The sequence below is a fragment of the Thamnophis elegans genome, chromosome 6 (assembly GCF_009769535.1).
Source record: "Thamnophis elegans isolate rThaEle1 chromosome 6, rThaEle1.pri, whole genome shotgun sequence".
Taxonomy (NCBI): Eukaryota; Metazoa; Chordata; class Lepidosauria; order Squamata; family Colubridae; genus Thamnophis; species Thamnophis elegans.
The window spans coordinates 74,762,547-74,780,120 of NC_045546.1; the positions used below are offsets into that span (position 1 = coordinate 74,762,547).

At 39.9% G+C, this 17,574-nt stretch overlaps 1 protein-coding gene across 1 annotated transcript; it reads left to right on the plus strand.

Moving 5' to 3' along the window:
* The first annotated feature begins 7,239 nt into the window (after window positions 1-7,239).
* Window positions 7,240-16,825, plus strand: MED10 (mediator complex subunit 10). Its single transcript, XM_032220249.1, has 4 exons — window positions 7,240-7,476; window positions 11,381-11,464; window positions 13,495-13,597; window positions 15,919-16,825. The coding sequence occupies exons 1-4, from the start codon at window positions 7,355-7,357 to the stop codon at window positions 16,012-16,014; spliced, it is 405 nt and encodes a 134-aa protein (XP_032076140.1). The 5' UTR covers window positions 7,240-7,354; the 3' UTR covers window positions 16,015-16,825.
* Window positions 16,826-17,574: the final 749 nt, after the last annotated feature.

Here is a 17,574-nt window from a genome sequence, read left to right on the forward strand (position 1 = left end):
CCAGCTTCCCTTTTCATTGTGGTCATTGGCTACGTAAAAGTGGAGCCATCTTCAGTCCGCCATTGCTGTACCCAGAAGTTGAATTTCTTCCTTGATCTCATTAGAATTCTGAAGTAATGAAAATGGACTTTTAGTCATTTGAAAAGAAAAGTGATTGTAACGCATTCTACATGGGGCTACCCTTGAAAAGCGTTCAGAGACTGCAGTTAGTTCAGAATGCGGCCGTGCAGGTGATAGTGGGTGTGCCGAGGTATACCCACGTTACACCTATCCTCCGTGAGCTGCACTGGCTACCAATTGGTCTCCGGACTCAATTCAAGGTGTTGGTTATCATCTTTAAAGCCCTACATGGCTTAGGGCCAGGATACCTTCGAGACCGCCTGCTGACACATACCTCCCAGAGGCCAGTAAGAGGAGAGCCTTCTCGGTGGCTGCTCCGACTCTTTGGAACCAGCTCCCCCCGGAAATCCGGACCATACCCACTCTGATGGCCTTCAGGAAAGCCGTAAAAACTTGGCTTTCCGGCAGGCCTGGGGCTGTTGAACTCACTGTTGAGGTCCGGCCCCGACTAGATTGAATTTATGAGGGATGACTGCTGTTTTAAATTGTATTGTTGTTATGTTTTTCTTATATTTTCTTTGTAAGCCTTTGGGATTGGGCGGCATATAAAAGCTTTAAATCAATCAATCAATCAATCAATCAATCAAACAATCAATCTACTAATTTCAGCTTTATTGCAAAGACCCCCTAAAATTCATAGCAATGGCAGTAGAACTTAAACTTATATACCTTTTCATAGTGCTTTACAGCATTCTCTGAGCTGTTTACAATGTCAGCATATTGCCCCCAACAATCTGGGCTCTCATTTTACTGATCTTGGAAAAATGGAAGGCTGAGACAACCCTAAGCTGGTCAGGATCAAACTCCAGGCTGTGGGCAGAATTAGCCTGCAATACAGCATTCTAACCACTGTGCCATCATGATTCTTTCTAAACTGCAAGTATCTAAAAATAGCAAAATATCTGTATTTTTACATATCATGAAATCCATTGGAAGCCAAAGGTGTAGCAAAGATATAGGTTTTGGTTATTCATAGAAAAGTGGGTAAAATAAATCAGGAGGTATTGCAAAACTGTAGGAAGCTGGCATTTGTAAATGATGTCAATTATTAAGGCATTGATTTACCTTCAGGAAAAAAAGCACTTCTGGATATTGATGTTATTTGCTTGATAGATATGGCACAGTGAAAATATCTCCAAACGGTAGAGTGTAAGATTTATATCTTGTGTTTTTGTTCAGAGCTATTTTTGCATCTGATATTGCAAGCTTAGCATTTCTTGGGTTTCAGAAGGTACAAGGCTGATAATAAATCACACATGCTTTTTTCTTTTCTTTTAAGGTGCGTAACAAAACTTAAGCTGTATACACACTGAAAATTTAAAAATATGCATAATGTAGATATATTATCTTGATTAAATTGATGTGCATCCATCTTCACTCTACTTGATCCCTTGGCAGCTTCCAGTGGCATTGACAATGATATCCTTCTGGATCAACTTAGAGGATGGGTGGCACTGTATTGTGCTGATTTGCCTCATTTCTCTGGGGTCAATGCCAGTCAAAGGAGGGGCAGTTCGGACCCTTGGCTTCTACTGTGTGGGCGCTGCAGGGTTTGATGCTCTCTTACTTCTATTCAGCATCTATACAGAGCTGAGTTATTTGCAGGACTGCCTCTCCCCGATTATCTATCTGCCAAACCCACCAGAAGTGGCATGCTACAAGCCATGTCTGTTAGAGAGCTATACTTGGTGCGACATAGCAGGTGGGACGTCTTTGCCTTTGTACCTGTCTTATGGAATATCCTCCCCTCAAGGCTAACTCCATCCCTGTCAACTTTCCAGAAGGCCCACAAAATCTGATTATGCCATTGGGTCTGAGGTCGCAGCGGACTAGCAAGATACTGAGGTTGCTGCATTGCTGAGCCGAAGTGGCGCAGTGGTTAGAGTGCAGTACTGCAGGCCACTTCAGCTGACTGCAGTTCTGCAGTTCGGCTGTTCAAATCTCACCGGCTCAAGGTTGACTCAGCCTTCCATCCTTCCGAGGTGGGTGAAATGAGGACCCAGACTGTGGGGGCGATATGCTGACTCTGTAAACCGCTTAGAGAGGGCTGAAAGCCCTATGAAGCGGTATATAAGTCTAACTGCTATTGCTACTGCTTTGCACATCTGTTTATTTTTTTTCCAGAATAGTACTTGTTTTTTATATATTACTTTTTATTATATGCTGGCCAGGGTAACTTTTTCATGAAATGGATGGTCATATAATTTTGACGAATAAATAAAACACGACAAATAATAGATGGCTGAGGTTATATTTAAAGTATCGTACACGTATACTAATTAGAGAATTGGTGTTTGCTGCAGCTCAAAATTGAGAGAACAAATTGTGGTAAACATAAATCATTGAAAATAACATCATTTTAGAAAGGGGTCTCTACTCTATGGCATCGTAATATTTAGTCCATTGGAGGAGTTTATTGATACTTTCTGTATGTTAGACTCAAGTCCTGAGAATAGATTATGGTAATGATTCCCTAGTTGCGGAGCTGCATCTCACAGCAGACTTGTCAGTTTATTAAACTTCCAAAATTTATAACCCTTTTAATTGGATTAGTAAGTTATTATATGTCAGAAGTCCCTCTTCAATTTTTTTCCTCTTGGTAAATCAGTAGCCCCTCATTATTTTTAATCAAAGCCCAAAACGTACATAAAAGTGAAAGCAAAGCTATCTATGTAATACAGAATCATGGCATTATTATAAAAGAAGTCCCATCTCAATATTAAAATTCCCAGAATTCTTAGAATGAGAATTGTGACTTTCTTCTTGAATCCTGCAAACTATGTAAAACTGAGTTGCTTTTTTTTTTTGTTTTTCTCTCTATAAATTGAAAAGGAAGCCAGAAATGTTCAGAAAGATGAGGATGAGACAATTATAGAGCAACAAATATTTTGAAAAAGATCACATCTTAAAAGGATGTAGCCTAATCACGTCGTATGGAATTTTCCTATATTTTCCATATGGTATTGCAGATGGTAAGAGACTGCTGCTTGCTAATGAGTGTGCTCTTCTATCTGTATGATATTCAGTTGGCTTGAGCAAGCAATTTATTTTATACAAATCATAAGTGCTTGTTAGTCAGTTTGATGTTCCATATAATTAACTCTTTCTTTAATGTTTGTTTTACAATGTTCAGGCCTTAAAACCAAGAATCATTATGAAAAGGCATATAAACATAATTTTGCTTCTAATTAACAAACTCATGTTAAAAGTCCAGGTCTAGAAGAAGAGCCCAAATCTAGAAGGGACTAGATTTAACATTAATCAACTACAGGGCGGGGCATAACCTTTTCCTAGGGGGTCACAGCAAGATCGACAGCAGTTTACAACTTCCGCGACACCTCATTTTAAAGCCCATAAAAAACTGAATTGAATGAGCTATTAAATGTTAAATTTGCTTTAAGAATGGCTGGAAAATTCAATTCGGGAGAACAAAGGATCATTGACAGAATAAAATGCATTGCCTTTCGAGAGGCTCGCGATGCTGGAGCGATGTTTATCAATCGAAAATGGATTGCAAACAAATTGAAACGTCATCCGGATTGGGTTACTGATAATTGGAACAAAACAGCCCAAGAATGTTTCACAAAATTTGGAGAAGGGCGTCCTCTGCAACTGTCCCAAGAAAGCAAAGCCATCATTGCAACTGGCAGTCGCAAACAACGAAAAGGAAACCGAAAAGTGGCCCAAGAAATCCTTCAAATTCGTGGAAAACGAATGACGTCTGGCCGGGAAATTCGCCAGATCTCAATCCGGCAGAGAACATTGGGGCCATAATTAAGGATGAAGTGGAAGCTCTGATGATTCAGGAGCAAGGTCAAAATCGATATTCGGTTGAAACTTTGAGAATGAATTTGGAAACTGTGTTGAAAAATCTGGAAAATCGAACGGAACTGTTTGAAGATTTGTTGTGTTCTTATCCACCTCGTTTGAATGCTGTTCGAAGGGCTAATGGTGGTCATACTGACTATTAAATCGTGTCAATAAACTCAGTTTTTGATGGGCTTTCGAATGGTGTATGAATTATTTGTGTTGTTATTACAAGTGTTGCTGTGACCCCCTAGGAAAAGGTTATGCCCCGCCCTGTACTAAACATGGCATCCTAAATCTTCATCTCAGTTTTCAATAGTCCAGCCTCAACTTTTAAAACAGTCTTTGGTATGTATTTAGGGGTTTGGAAAATGGATCTCAGTGTTAGGATTGAAGTATTCTAAGATGGAAATTGTCTTTAAGTAGTTCTCCTATATTTGTTTTTGTTGATATTTTCCTCAAACAGTGGCAAAGGCATTTGCAGGGGGAGTTTGCAGACCCACTCCATTCTAGCACTGATAATGTTACTTAGCTGGGTAATGAAAAGTCAACAAGAAAACAACCAAGCTCAGAGAGTACCAGTTTTTAATATCTGTGTTATAACATTGTGTGTAGTACAACAGGGATAAAGTTTGCATTGCAACAGTTATTTATTTATTTATTTATTTATTTATTTATTTATTATCCTGATTTTATTGTTATTTTAGTAAAATTGGCATCAGACTCCATGGATACCTTTGAATATAGGGAGTGGGATTTACTAGACCTGATATTCTTCACAGTTTGGAAGATAGAATACACGTTGCTTTTTTGCAATTGGAAAAAGTGTATATGAAGATAATGAATAGTAAAATTACGTTCATGAATTTAGATGCCATGAGATGCAGAACTGCATTGTACTGCACTAAGTCATTGGAAACACGTAGAATGGGATAACAAGAGTTGGAGGGGACCTTGGAGGTCTTCTAGTCCAACCTCGCTTAGGCAGGAAACCCTACACCACTTCAGACAAATTGTTATCCAACATCTTCTTATAAACTTCCAGTATTGGAGCATTCACAACTTGTGGAGGCAAGTTATTCCTCTGATTAATTATTCTAACTGTCAGGAAATTTCTCCTTAGTTCTAAGTTGCTTCTCTCCTTGATTAGTTTCCATTCATTGCTTCTTGTCCTGCCTTCAGGTACTTTGGAGAATAGCTTGACTCCTTCTTCTTTGGGGTAGCCCCTGAGATATTGGAATATTGCTATCATGTCTCCCCTAGTCCTTCTTTTCATTAAACTAGACATACTTGATCAACAGTTGAGAATATATGTAGGTTCTTGATGTTCCCTGAACTTGGTTTTCTTCTAGATCAAATCTCCTTTGTTCAAATCCTTCATGATCCTGTAAACAAAGAACTTTACACCTGGATAAACATTAAATATAGCAACTGGCTACTGTATTAAAATCTTTGCCTTATGGGTTTAAGTTTACACAACATGCTAAGCTACCGTAAAACCAAAGAAATCACTTTATGTCTTAATGCAATGAGGCCTTTCAATCACAGAGCTTCATATTTGTAGCAGCTTAACATATCTTGATGTAATTAAACTGAATGTAAATAAAATGTGTAGATGGGGAAATTTCTTTTGAGCAGTAAATGGCAGCAGAGGTATAAAATTTAAACTCTTTCTTACCAACTAGTGGCCAATTTCTATAGATTTTATGTAAACCTGACATGGCAGCACTGCATGTAAATTCTATCTGTAGGACTATAGAATACACACTTAATGCATGGAATTAGTTGCATTTGTAATTTAAAACAATAAGTCCTATAAGAAACAAAAGTTAATTATAAAAATAGTATAAGTCAACTCCATGGTCCCTTCTATCAGTGGTCGCCAACCGTGGACCACTGGTAATCCGTGAGAAAACTTGGTGGTCCACAGAAAAAAAATATTTGCATTTTTGTATTGCACTAAATACTATTTATCTTTTTAAAAAGTGGTCCGCAGGATTTAAAATTATGAATTTAGTGGTCCCTGAGGTCTGAAAGGTTGGTGACCCCCTGCCTTATATCATAGGCTAAGACTGTAATGTACTTTTGTGCTAGCTTACCAAGAGGCAGTGGGATTTACCCTGAGAATAGGGTGGTCTTGTAGCCATTTTTTTTTACAAAGTTATGTGCATATATCAGATTCTGCATCACGAAATACACGAAGGGAATCCTAATGTGACAGGCAACAATCCTGGTGTGAAATGATGAGAGAAATGTCCTTCTGGGTTCGGCTCCAAGTGGGGAAAAAGACACTGGAGACATGGAGGCTGCTTGGAAAGATGGTTTATTGGTGGACAGGACCACATGGCTTGAGCCCTGAACAGAAAAGCTGATCACATGCTTCAATGTTGGTGGAGAAGAAGAGAAGGGCTGAGGGTGGGGCTTGCTAGGCTTTTTATAACCTGTTCAGTCCCACCTCTCTGTTTCCTGTTCCTGTGTAAGAAATGTATTCTGATTGGTTGTCAGACTCCCATGGGGCCATGCAGGGGCTACTCTCTGGGCTGTGTTTTAAATCCAGGTTTGGTTGAGTTCTCAGATGCCATGTGGTCAGTTGGGGCCAATATTATCATGCTTTAATCCCATCCCACTGGAGCTGCAGTGGAGAAGTCTTTATTATGCAAAGGGACTAGCTTGGCCTTCTTAATGGCCCATTGACAAAGTGGGGATGGGCAGGAAGCTGCAGGAAGCTATTCTATCTTTTAAAACATGTTTCTTTCTTTTCACATCCAGAGAAATATTCTGCCTTTTCAATATTTCCTAGGATATTTCATTTTTCTGGGAGAGGGCTGGGTGATAACTTCCTACACCTCTAATGGTTGGGGTATAATCGTCTGGCAACCGCCAATTTTAGGATTAGATCGCGTGCAGCCGATAAAAATGAACTCCGGGTTCATTTTACACCAGTATAAAAGGGAGTCATTGGATGCTATGAGACTAATGACTAAATATATGAGAGCCGCACGGCCGCTTAAAAAAGATTAGGAAAAAAGGGCTCGTTTTATCCCTTTAGACAAAAAATAAATAAATAAAAAAAAATCAGGCCGACCGACCGAAAACACAGGGAAAGCTCCAGGGCTCAGAACGCAGAACCAAACAGGAGCGGGAACCGCGCGTGCGCACGAGGGCATCCGTAGGTAGTCTTCCTTGTTATGGGCGGAGTCTACAACGTCTGCTCTCGAATCCTATTATGTTCCATTCAAAGGGGGGGGGGGGAGAGAGAGAGAGAGAGAGAGAGAGAGAGAGAGAGAGAGAGAGAGGCCTTCCTTGAACCGGAAGAGGAAACGGTCTTTTAAGCATTAATGGCCGCGCTCTTAGCAACGCGGAGAGCGGTGTAGCCAAAGAGGTTTTTTCGCGGAGGGGCTTTAGGCTCGCTCTCTGGTTCCGAGGGATGGCGGAGAAGTTCGACTCCCTGGAGGAGCACTTGGAAAAGTTCGTGGAAAACATCCGGCAGCTGGGCATCATTGTCAGCGACTTCCAGCCTAGCAGCCAAGCGGGACTCAGCCAGAAATTGTGAGCTCCCTCCCTCCTTCCCTCCCACTCGGGATTCCCAAACCTTTCCTCCAAAGCCAAGGGTTGTAGCACTGGGAATTGTAGGAAATAGTGGGAATATGGCGTTTTATTTATAATACAACCCCAAAGTTTCACTGGTCACTGAATAGCAAATGTTATTGTTTTAAATATTTTAGCAGCCGAACTCCTTGTAGTTTGTATGTTTGGGGGTGGGGGGTGGTGAGGCTTCAAGAAGCCATTTATAAATCCCCTTGAAGAGTTTTATTTGTAGGTGGAATTTGAACATTGGGCTGTATGGCTAATATGGTACTTGTCCTTTCAAGATTGATGTCCCCTAGGCCAGTGTTTCCCAACCTTGGCAACTTGAAGATGTCTGGACTTCAACTCCCAGAATTCCCCAGCCAGCATTCGCTGGCTGGGGAATTCTGGGAGTTGAAGTCCGGACATCTTCAAGTTGCCAAGGTTGGGAAACACTGCCCTAGGCCTATTTGAAGTCTCATCAACTTAGATGAAGTTCATAAAAATCAAGTTTTGTAAAAGCCCCCCCCCCTTTTAATGAATTGTTAATACTTGTGTAACTTACATTCATTAGATGGTCTGAAACTGTTGCTTTAAAAAAAAATAATTTTAGAAAACAACAGCAAATTTATACAAAGGCAACTTTAAAGACAGTTGTTTGCAATTTAAGAGCTTGCGTATTAGGCTGTTGCTTTCTTCCTAATGCCCAATGCTAATTGGAACCTACTAAGTCAGTGATGGGCAACCTTTTTGGGGTGGTGTGTCAAAAATCGGCAAAAAATCGAGCATAACTCGCGTTGTGTGTCACTTCGACAAAAACATAATTTTGCGCAATTTATAGTTTAAACTACAAAAATGTATAATTGCAATATATAATTGTATTTAATAAACCAAAAACAAATTATTTAACATACCTGCTTAGTAACTTCTTTCATCCTCACTTTTTTCCAAGAGCTGGGAATGATTAGTTTCAAAATGTCTATTTATATTCCACGTTCTGCTTACTACCGTTTCAGTACATAGAACGCAAAATGATCTGCCATTTTTTTCTATAATGCCATACATCTCGCTCCATGTCTCTTGAAAGGGTCGGCCACTGCCACTACCACTCCCTTTACTTAACCTTTGTTTTTTATTTTTTGGGTGCTCCATCAGTGGGCCAGTGACAGCAGATAGAATTATAGATAGCCAATGTAGATTTGTAGATTTAGATTTGTAGATTTATTTATTTATAGGCCGCCCTTTTCCCTGAGGGGACTCAGGGCGGCTTACAATCAAAAAGGAAGGGGGGTGTAGGACAATACCAAAAAGAAATGTGCACAAAGTAAATTCGACAGTAAAACTCAACATTCACTCAACATTCGGGAGGGGCAAAAATAAGATTATCCCCAGGCCTGACGGGCTAGCCAGTTCTTGAGGGCTGTGCGGAAGGCCTGGACGGTGGTGAGGGTACGAATCTCCACGGGGAGATTGTTCCATAGTGTCGGAGCCGCAACAGAGAAGGCTCTCCTCCGAGTAGTCGCCAGTCGGCACTGACTGGCGGATGGAATACGGAGGAGGCCAACTCTATGCGATCTGATGGGACGCAGGGAGGTGATTGGCAGAAGGCGGTCTCTCAAATAGCCAGATCCACTACCATGGAGCGCTTTATAGGTGGTGAGTAGGACCTTGAAGTGCACCCGGAGATCAACAAGGGGTCAAGATAGTTAGCTTCCTCCAATTAGGGGTTAACTAGCCTAACAAGCTAAGACAACCTCCCCCTCACTTATCTCAGTTATTGTGGGCAATTACAAGTCCATGGCACCCCAATAGTTGCTGCTAATGGCGCTCACAGTTCCCGTTGGCACTCCGCTGTTCCCTGCTGTGGTGCGGTCGTAACCGACAGTCCCAGGAGTAGACTCTCTGTGCCGGCCTGACTGGAGAGAGGCGCGCACTGTTCCCGCGCTCCTCTCCTGCGGGTCCTCCCTTGCCGCGCTGATGACGTGTGTGCGCACGGCACGCACGCCTTACCAGTGGCCCCTGCGCTCAGAAAGGGGCGGCGGCGATACAGTAAGTGAGTGTGGGCGGGGGAGATCACACGTCCCGCCCCCCCCGTTCCTCCAGCACAGATTCTTTCATCCTCGGCGGCCGTGCAGGAGCCGAGGATGAATCGCATGAAATCCTGTGCGTGTCACCCCAAATGGCTACGCGTGTCAGCACTGACACGCGTGTCATAGGTTCGCCATCACTGTACTAAGTTAACTGGAATATAACATACATTGGGAATTGTTTTCATCCAAGTTTCTTCCACAATGTGCCGTTGTGGTTAAATTGTTGGATGGAGCTCCAGGTTCTAATCCATTCTCAGCCATTGGGTGATTTGGCCAGATATTCATTCCCTGTGAGCCCATCTACATAACAGACTTTTATTATGAGGAAAAAGGGAAGATTAGTTATGGGTACTGTCTTGAGCACTTAGAGGAAAGTCAAGGTATCTCACAAATGAAGTATTGTTTGTAAGTGTTATGGATGTCTTTTGTGACAGCTATATGATACACAGATAGTTCTTGATTTATGACCACCATTGAGCCCAAAATTTGTGTTGCTAAACAAGACATTTGTTAAGTGAGTTTGCCCCATTTTATGACCTTTCTTTCCACATTCGTTACGTGAACTACTGCAGTTGGTAAGTTAGTAACATGGACACTGCGACTGGCATAAACATGAACCAGTTGCTAAGTATTTGAATTTTGATCTTGTGACCATGGTGATACTGCAACAGTTGTGTGAAAAACTGTCATAAGCCACTTTTTCAGTGCCATTGTAACTTTGAATGGTCACTAAATAAACAGTTGTAAGTTGAAGACTACCTGTATAGCTATTATCTCTATAACAGATATGTAGTGTAAGGTCTTTTTTTATAAATTTCTTTCATTATCTTCAAAAGCCACGTAAGCTATTAACACATGGAAGAATTGGAGGTTGAAATTGTCATTCTTATTTTGTTGGCAACTCCTTGTGTCGAGCTTCAAGAATTTTAAACTCCTCAGCTATTCTTACTAGGTATAGGTACTGACTTTACAGTGGTAGAGACTAACTTGATTCTGCATCTAATAACGGCAGCAAGACTGTTGGTGGCGCAATACTGGAAGAAGTTCAGTGCCTACAACTTAAGAATGGACACTGAAAGTTACAAACTTAGCCGAGATGGCTAAAATATCGGCATATCTTAAAGATCACTCAAAAGAGAGATATAAACGAGACTGGAAAAAATGGATTGACTATATACAAAATAAATATGGGACCAAGAAATTCCAGTTAGCCTATGCTTAAGATCAGAAATGATTTAAATTGTTTAAAGTTGGTTCAGCAAGAAGAAGCTAAGGTCAATGTAGAATGTTATTAATTTTTTTTATTTCTTTTTTTTCTCAATAGATTTTAGACTGTGTTTGTTAGAAATCCATACCGTGTACGGGTTCTGGGAAGTCGGGGGAGGGGGGGAAGGTAGAGGGGGGTTGGGGGAGAGGGTGGAGGGAGGGAGGGGTATATATTAGGCTAGACAAGAATTTGGTGGTAAACTAGAATTATTTTGATATACAAGAAATTGTACTTCGATGTCTTACTGATTGAGGAATGATGAAATGTTTGCCTTAAAAGAAATAAAACTTGAAATTTAAAAAAAAAAAGAATTTTAAATGAGATTTGCCAATTTGCTTTCTTTCCCTTTTGTTCTGAGAGCTTCTGTTTCCTTTATTTTTATTGCAAACATTTCATATTGTACAGCTAGATTACTTATTGACAAGCCTCACAATGTCTTTTATAAACCCTCTGCTGGCACAGAGGATGTATAAATTGATCATTCGACTTCACTGTGCTGTAAATTAATAAAAAAATGCTTTCTGTCTAGGAATTTTATGGTTACAGGCTTGCAAGATATTGACAAGTGTCGACAGCAGCTTCATGATATCACTGTGCCTTTGGAAGTCTTTGAGTAAGTGTTTAATTTCTTACCCCAGCTGTCAGTATGTGGCCCTAGAGATATTGATACTGTTTACACAAGAGCAGTCACATATCTTTTCACAGTAAATCTAATAAATTGGACTGCAGGACATAGAGTATATGTTTAAACGCTAGAAATTCATTTTTAAATATCCTTTGGAGTGCACAATGCTAAATATTGTTGGATTTTTGAGAAGCATCTTATATCCTTTTGCTCTTGGGAAATACATGTAGTTGTATCTGCAATGTGAAGGTAATGAAATCTCCCTACAGATTCAGATTGGGAGGACTTTTTCATGTTTCCGGGAGTATGCTGAGGTAGTTTAAAAAGTTCTAGATGTATTAAGTTTATCTCATGTTTAATACAGTGATATTTATTTTTGGCTTATTTTCCAAGAATCAATGGGAAATTGCCTGTGGCTTGGCACTGAATTTCACTGGTATCGTCAGTTTTCCTTACAAAATGGGCCACGGGAATAATAAATTGCTCAGTTCTCATGTGCAATACTACTGAATGGTCTTCATATCTTTTCCTAGATCTTTTCTGTATAGACCGAATAGATTGCTGGGAACTCAGTGTCATTAAAGGTAGTCTTCGCTGAACAATCATTTGTCCAGCAACTTATTCAAAAATACAATGGTGCTGAACAAAGAGATTTATGATTGATCCCCCAAAGTCATGCCATGTAGTGCCCCTGCAGGTACATGATTGCAGTCTGAGGTCTTGGCAACCTGTATCCACTTACAACAGGTTGCCAAGCACCTCATGATCCTACGGTCACCATTTGTGATCTTCCCTGCTGACTTCTCCAGAAAATCAGTGGGGAAGCCAGCAGGGAAGGTCGCAAGGATAGATCTCAGTCTCGTTCCTAGGGGCTGTCTGAAAAAGATCTACCTATTTTGAAATGGACCCTTTTCAGCCAGCCGCTTTGAGAACTGAAATCAAATTGGTTTTATGGCAAAGTTCTTCTGCCAAGAAGCTCTTCACTCTTAAAGATGCCGGCTTAAAAACTCCATAGTGAAAGCCAAATGGGATTTTAGCTTGGGGTTCTGGCACCATAGGATGTTTGGAGCCAGACTGACCCCAAACACTCCATTCTGCAAGTTCCCTGTACTAAAACCCACTAAGCTTTCGCCGTGGACTCTTTCAGCCAGCCTCTTTGAGGGCAGAAGGGCCACCTGTCAGATTGATTTTGCCACCCACAGGGCAAAATAAATCTGGCCATGTGTAGATATTCTCTACACAGAAGGGAGGAGAACTGCAACACTGGGATGAGGAAAGGAAGCTGGGATCATGAAGTTTTTCTGCTAGCCCAGTGCTAAAATTTCCTTTTGCCCATGGAATCATGTGGTTGAGTGGGGAGAAGGTCCAAGCCTTCGGGGAGGGGGGGAGAGGAGGTCCACACTTCAGTGGACTAACTAGCCAATGCCTCGTAGCTCATGGCAGATTTTTGCATGCCAGTTGATAACTGGGCCTCCTCCACTTCATGGGGGAAAACTGGTATTGCAGTTGTTGAGTATGGCAGTCATAAGGGTGCCTTGCTTAACAACCACAATGACTTATGATCCAAATTTGGGGCTCATATATTGAATATCTGTAAATGTTTCTTAAATTCTCTGCTATTGTGATTGTGAAGTTAAATATGTTAAATGATAATCTAGTGTGAATTTCAGAAAATTATATTGGTAGAATACATAGCATATGTCAGTGGCGGGTTCCGGAATCTGGTACGCTGCGACAGGGCTGGGCGTCCACCATATGCATGTGTGCTGTGCACGTGTGAGCACCCACCACCCACGACACTCCAGCTGCTCAAAGGAGCATTGCACAGGCGCCGTATGCTGCATGCACAAATGGCCCGGTTGGATCAAATACAGTTAAGGAATGCACCGTACTGGAACTGGGAGCAGCAGGCACTGGTACACCCATACCGGGCATACCTCCTGAAACCCACCACTGGCATATGTACATGGTTAATATATGTGAACCACATTAAAATCTTGTATCATTTATTTTCTCAGATACATAGATCAAGGTCGTAATCCCCAATTATATACTAAAGAATGCTTGGAAAGAGCTCTAGCCAAAAATGAACAAGTGAAAGGTAAAATTGATACTATGAAGGTAAGTTGTCTTGTACATAAAAATTGAATTGAATTGAATTGAATTTATTTCATTTATATGTCGCCCTTTTCCCAGGGCGGCTCACAATCCAAGTCAAAGGAAGGGGTACAAATAAAGAATAAAAAGACGAACAAACAATACACAATTTAAAAGGACACAACAACCATACCATTCGAGGGAGAGGGCAAAGGCTCTTTAGCCCCAGGCCTGTCGGAATAGCCAGGTTTTAAGGGCTTTGCGGAAGGCCTGGGGGGGGGGGGGGTGAGGGTTCGAATCTCCACGGGGAGTTCGTTCCAGAGGGTCGGAGCAGCCACAGAGAAGGCTCTCCTCCGGGTAGTTGCCAGTCGGCATTGGCCGGCGGATGGAATTCGGAGGACGCCTAATCTGTGGGATCTAATCGGTCTAGTGGAGGTAATTGGCAGCAGGCGGTCTCTCAAAAACCCTGAATTCCTTAAGTGCACATTGTCTGTGCATTCAAAAGCTTCAAGCCAATAAGTGCAGAATTAGTTTTTGCTATTAACTTATTTAGTTATTTACTTTGTAAATTTATAGTCTCCTATTGCATATCTCAGTAATGTACAAAGTTAAAAACAAAAACAAGACAGCAAAATAAGCAAAAGCTTTTAGTAATTTAGTAATCCTTTATTGATTAGCCTTTAGGCCATATCAGAATGCAAAATGTAAAATACAGGACAATAATAAGCATATATTTAAAAAGAGTAAAACGAGTAAAAGAAAATGCAAATCATATTTCTCTGGCACACCTAAATTTATTCCATTTTAACCATTTATTTTGTATTTCTAGTATGGCCTAATGGCTAACCATTTAAAAAATCTGCAGGTGACTGCATGCAATTTCTCCAGCAGTAGAACCATTTTGCAAGTTCCATCCCCAAGTTACAGGATCCCCAGGCGAAATGGCATAACGCTGTCTTCAGGTCTTTCCAGGAGGCCAGCAAGATCAGAATCAATCTGACTTCAGGGCTCTCTTGAAATGAAATGTGTTGCTTTTGTTTTTTTGTGGAATCTGACAGGTTGTTGCAGGCAGAAGCTGCAAGCAAACATGCTTAAGTATTGATTCCATTTTTAAAAATATGTTCATATATTTTAAAAATTGCTTGGGACCATGGGGCTTTCTACAGTTTTTTGAGTTCTTATAGTTTTCTCTGGTGGCACACTTAGGTTTTTTAAAATATTAAAACATAAAAGATTTATATACTGTGGATATCAAGTCTACTCGCTCCTATTAACTGCCAGGTTTTTAAATGTAAAAAAAAACCACCCCAAGATATATCACTTCAATTTTTTTCACTTTTTATATTAACATGCAAGCTGTAAAATTCTTTCGAAAAACAAGCTGAAAGATTTAAAAAAAAACAAAACCCTAGAATAATGTGGCTGCATAAGTGTACACCAGTGGTGGGATTCAGCCAGTTCGCACCTATTTGGGAGAACCGGTTGGTAACTTTGTAAGTAGTTCAGAGAACCGGTTGTTGGAAGAAATCTCATTTTGTTTTTTCCTCACTTTACAGGATTAATCCTGTAAGGAAGGCAGGAAGGAAACATTCTAGTGTTGTTTCTAGCCTAATCTTTATTGACCTGCTTACAGAAACTGCCTCTCCGGTTAACCCTTATTATATTGCAACAGCTAAGGCGAAACACCCATTGACATGAGTGACATTGAGTTGGCCACGCCCACCCAGTCACAAGACCACCAAGCCACACCTACCCAGCTGATCATTAGGGCAGAGGACCGGTTGTTAAATTATTTGAATCCCACCACTGGTGTACACACGCTTAAATTAATACTTCGTTGAAGCACCTTTTGATTTTATGATTTTATGTAAGCAAAATATATCACAGTGAGCAAATATTCTGTACATGGCTTCATTCTTATTTGCGGTAATGGGACTGATTTAGCTGAGTCATCTCTCTGAGTGTTTTGTATAGTCAGTACATTAGAGCTGAATGCACAAGAAAGTGAGATGGTGCTCTGTGTTTATTCTGATTTGGCATTAAGTCCTTTGGGTTATGAGCCTATCAGCATGGCACATCTTGCATTGGGAATCTTTGCTCTCTCTTCCTTGTAAAGGTGTTCCAAAACTGTCAGACTGTGGGGGTATCTCTTATGCAAAACACTCTTCAGGTCACCCCACAGATTTTTAATTGGATTCAGATGTGGGCTCTCTCAGTCCATTCCAAAACTTTGATCTTCTGGTGAAGACGTTCTCTTGTTGATTGGCAGTATGCTTTGGGTTGTTGTCAGGTTGAAAGGTGAAATTCCAGTTCCTTTGCATGACTTTTTATTCTTTTTCTCTTAGAAATTCAAAAGCCTATTGATTCAGGAACTGACTAAAGTGTTCCCAGAGGACATGGCTAAGTACAAAGCTATTCGGAGTGAAGATCCTTCTCCATAATTTCATTTTCCCTTGTCCTGCACTCTCTTCCAGACTGATATATTTATATGATAATAATTGACAGCTTGAGAAGTGAAGATATGTTCATCTGAAATACTGATTAAATATTGTATCTCTTGGCCTGGTTGGAATTCTTTTGTGCTACATATGCAGTCATTAAGGAGATTCAAAAAGAATCCAGAACTTCAAAATATCTCTCTAAAGTGATATGAAGCCTGTTTCTGAACTGAAACCTATCTCCTTTGCATCTTGTAAATACTACACAAAGCATGGTGGGTTTAGGATTGCGGTTGTGTATTGTAGCTTATACGAAATGGGGTAGCAGTATAAATGTGTCATTATTTCTTCTGAATTCCAAATTATTCTTTTGAATTAGTTTCTAGGGCGAAGTCTTTTTGCTATATTTTGATCTACAAGAACAATACTTGTTCATTTTGTGTTGTCATAAAAAACTGGAATGTTTCTAACATTATACATGGAAATATACTTGGAGGTGCTATCAAAGCAACCTTTAATTTCTTCTGTTTTTCATAGTTAATGAAAAATTGAATTTCTAAATATATTATAGTCTTAATATATTAAATTGTTTTACATCTTTTATATGGTCTTCTGCTTTTTTGTTTATATCTCTCCGATAGTCTGGCAACCATGAGAATTGATTACATAAATTGTTAACAAAGGATTTACATTTTGTATCTTATAAAAATATATCTATAAGCTTATTCATACAAGCATGTTAATCATTTCTGGCACTCAGTTCTGATTTGCATGGAAATGAGTTGTTATGAATAAACAGTAGAGACAACTTGTATATCTTATCTTGAGTATTTTTCATTGGAATAAATTGGATGTTTAACTATTTAGTGGAAAACATTTTCTGAATCATATCCAAAATGTATAAGAAAGCTCATTTACATATGTGCACATGTGGTACATTATTATATGTATATTAATCTTAGGCATATATATATATATATATATATATATATATATATATATATATATATATATATATATATATATATATATATATATATATATATGTGGTATGTGTGTGTGTGTGAGAGAGAGAGAGATATTTGTGCTGATAAATAAATAAAGGGAGACTAGTATAGATCTATTTGAAGCTATTTAGCTCTTATCAGCTAGCCATACCCTTACTGGGAATTGAGCCTGTGCTGTCTCTTGTGACGAGCCGAAGGACAGAGAATGGAAGTAGTGATCTTCCTCCCATATTTGCGCATACCGGGGGTTGTAAAATCTATATATATATAGTCTCCCTTTATTTATTTATCAGCACAAATAAAAAATAAAAACACACACACACACACACACACACATATATATATATATATATATATGTATGCCTAGGATTAAAGATAGAAAGTAGGCTAGGAATGACAAATAAAAGTGGAAATGACTTCTAAGACAGATCCATCGGTGATCCACTGCAGCCTTCACACTTATAGGCCAAGATCTTGCTTGTTGCATTATTTCTCTTTTTTTTTGTTTGCAATCAGATCAGTTTGAAGATTGGTTCAGTGACGCCTGCAAATTACA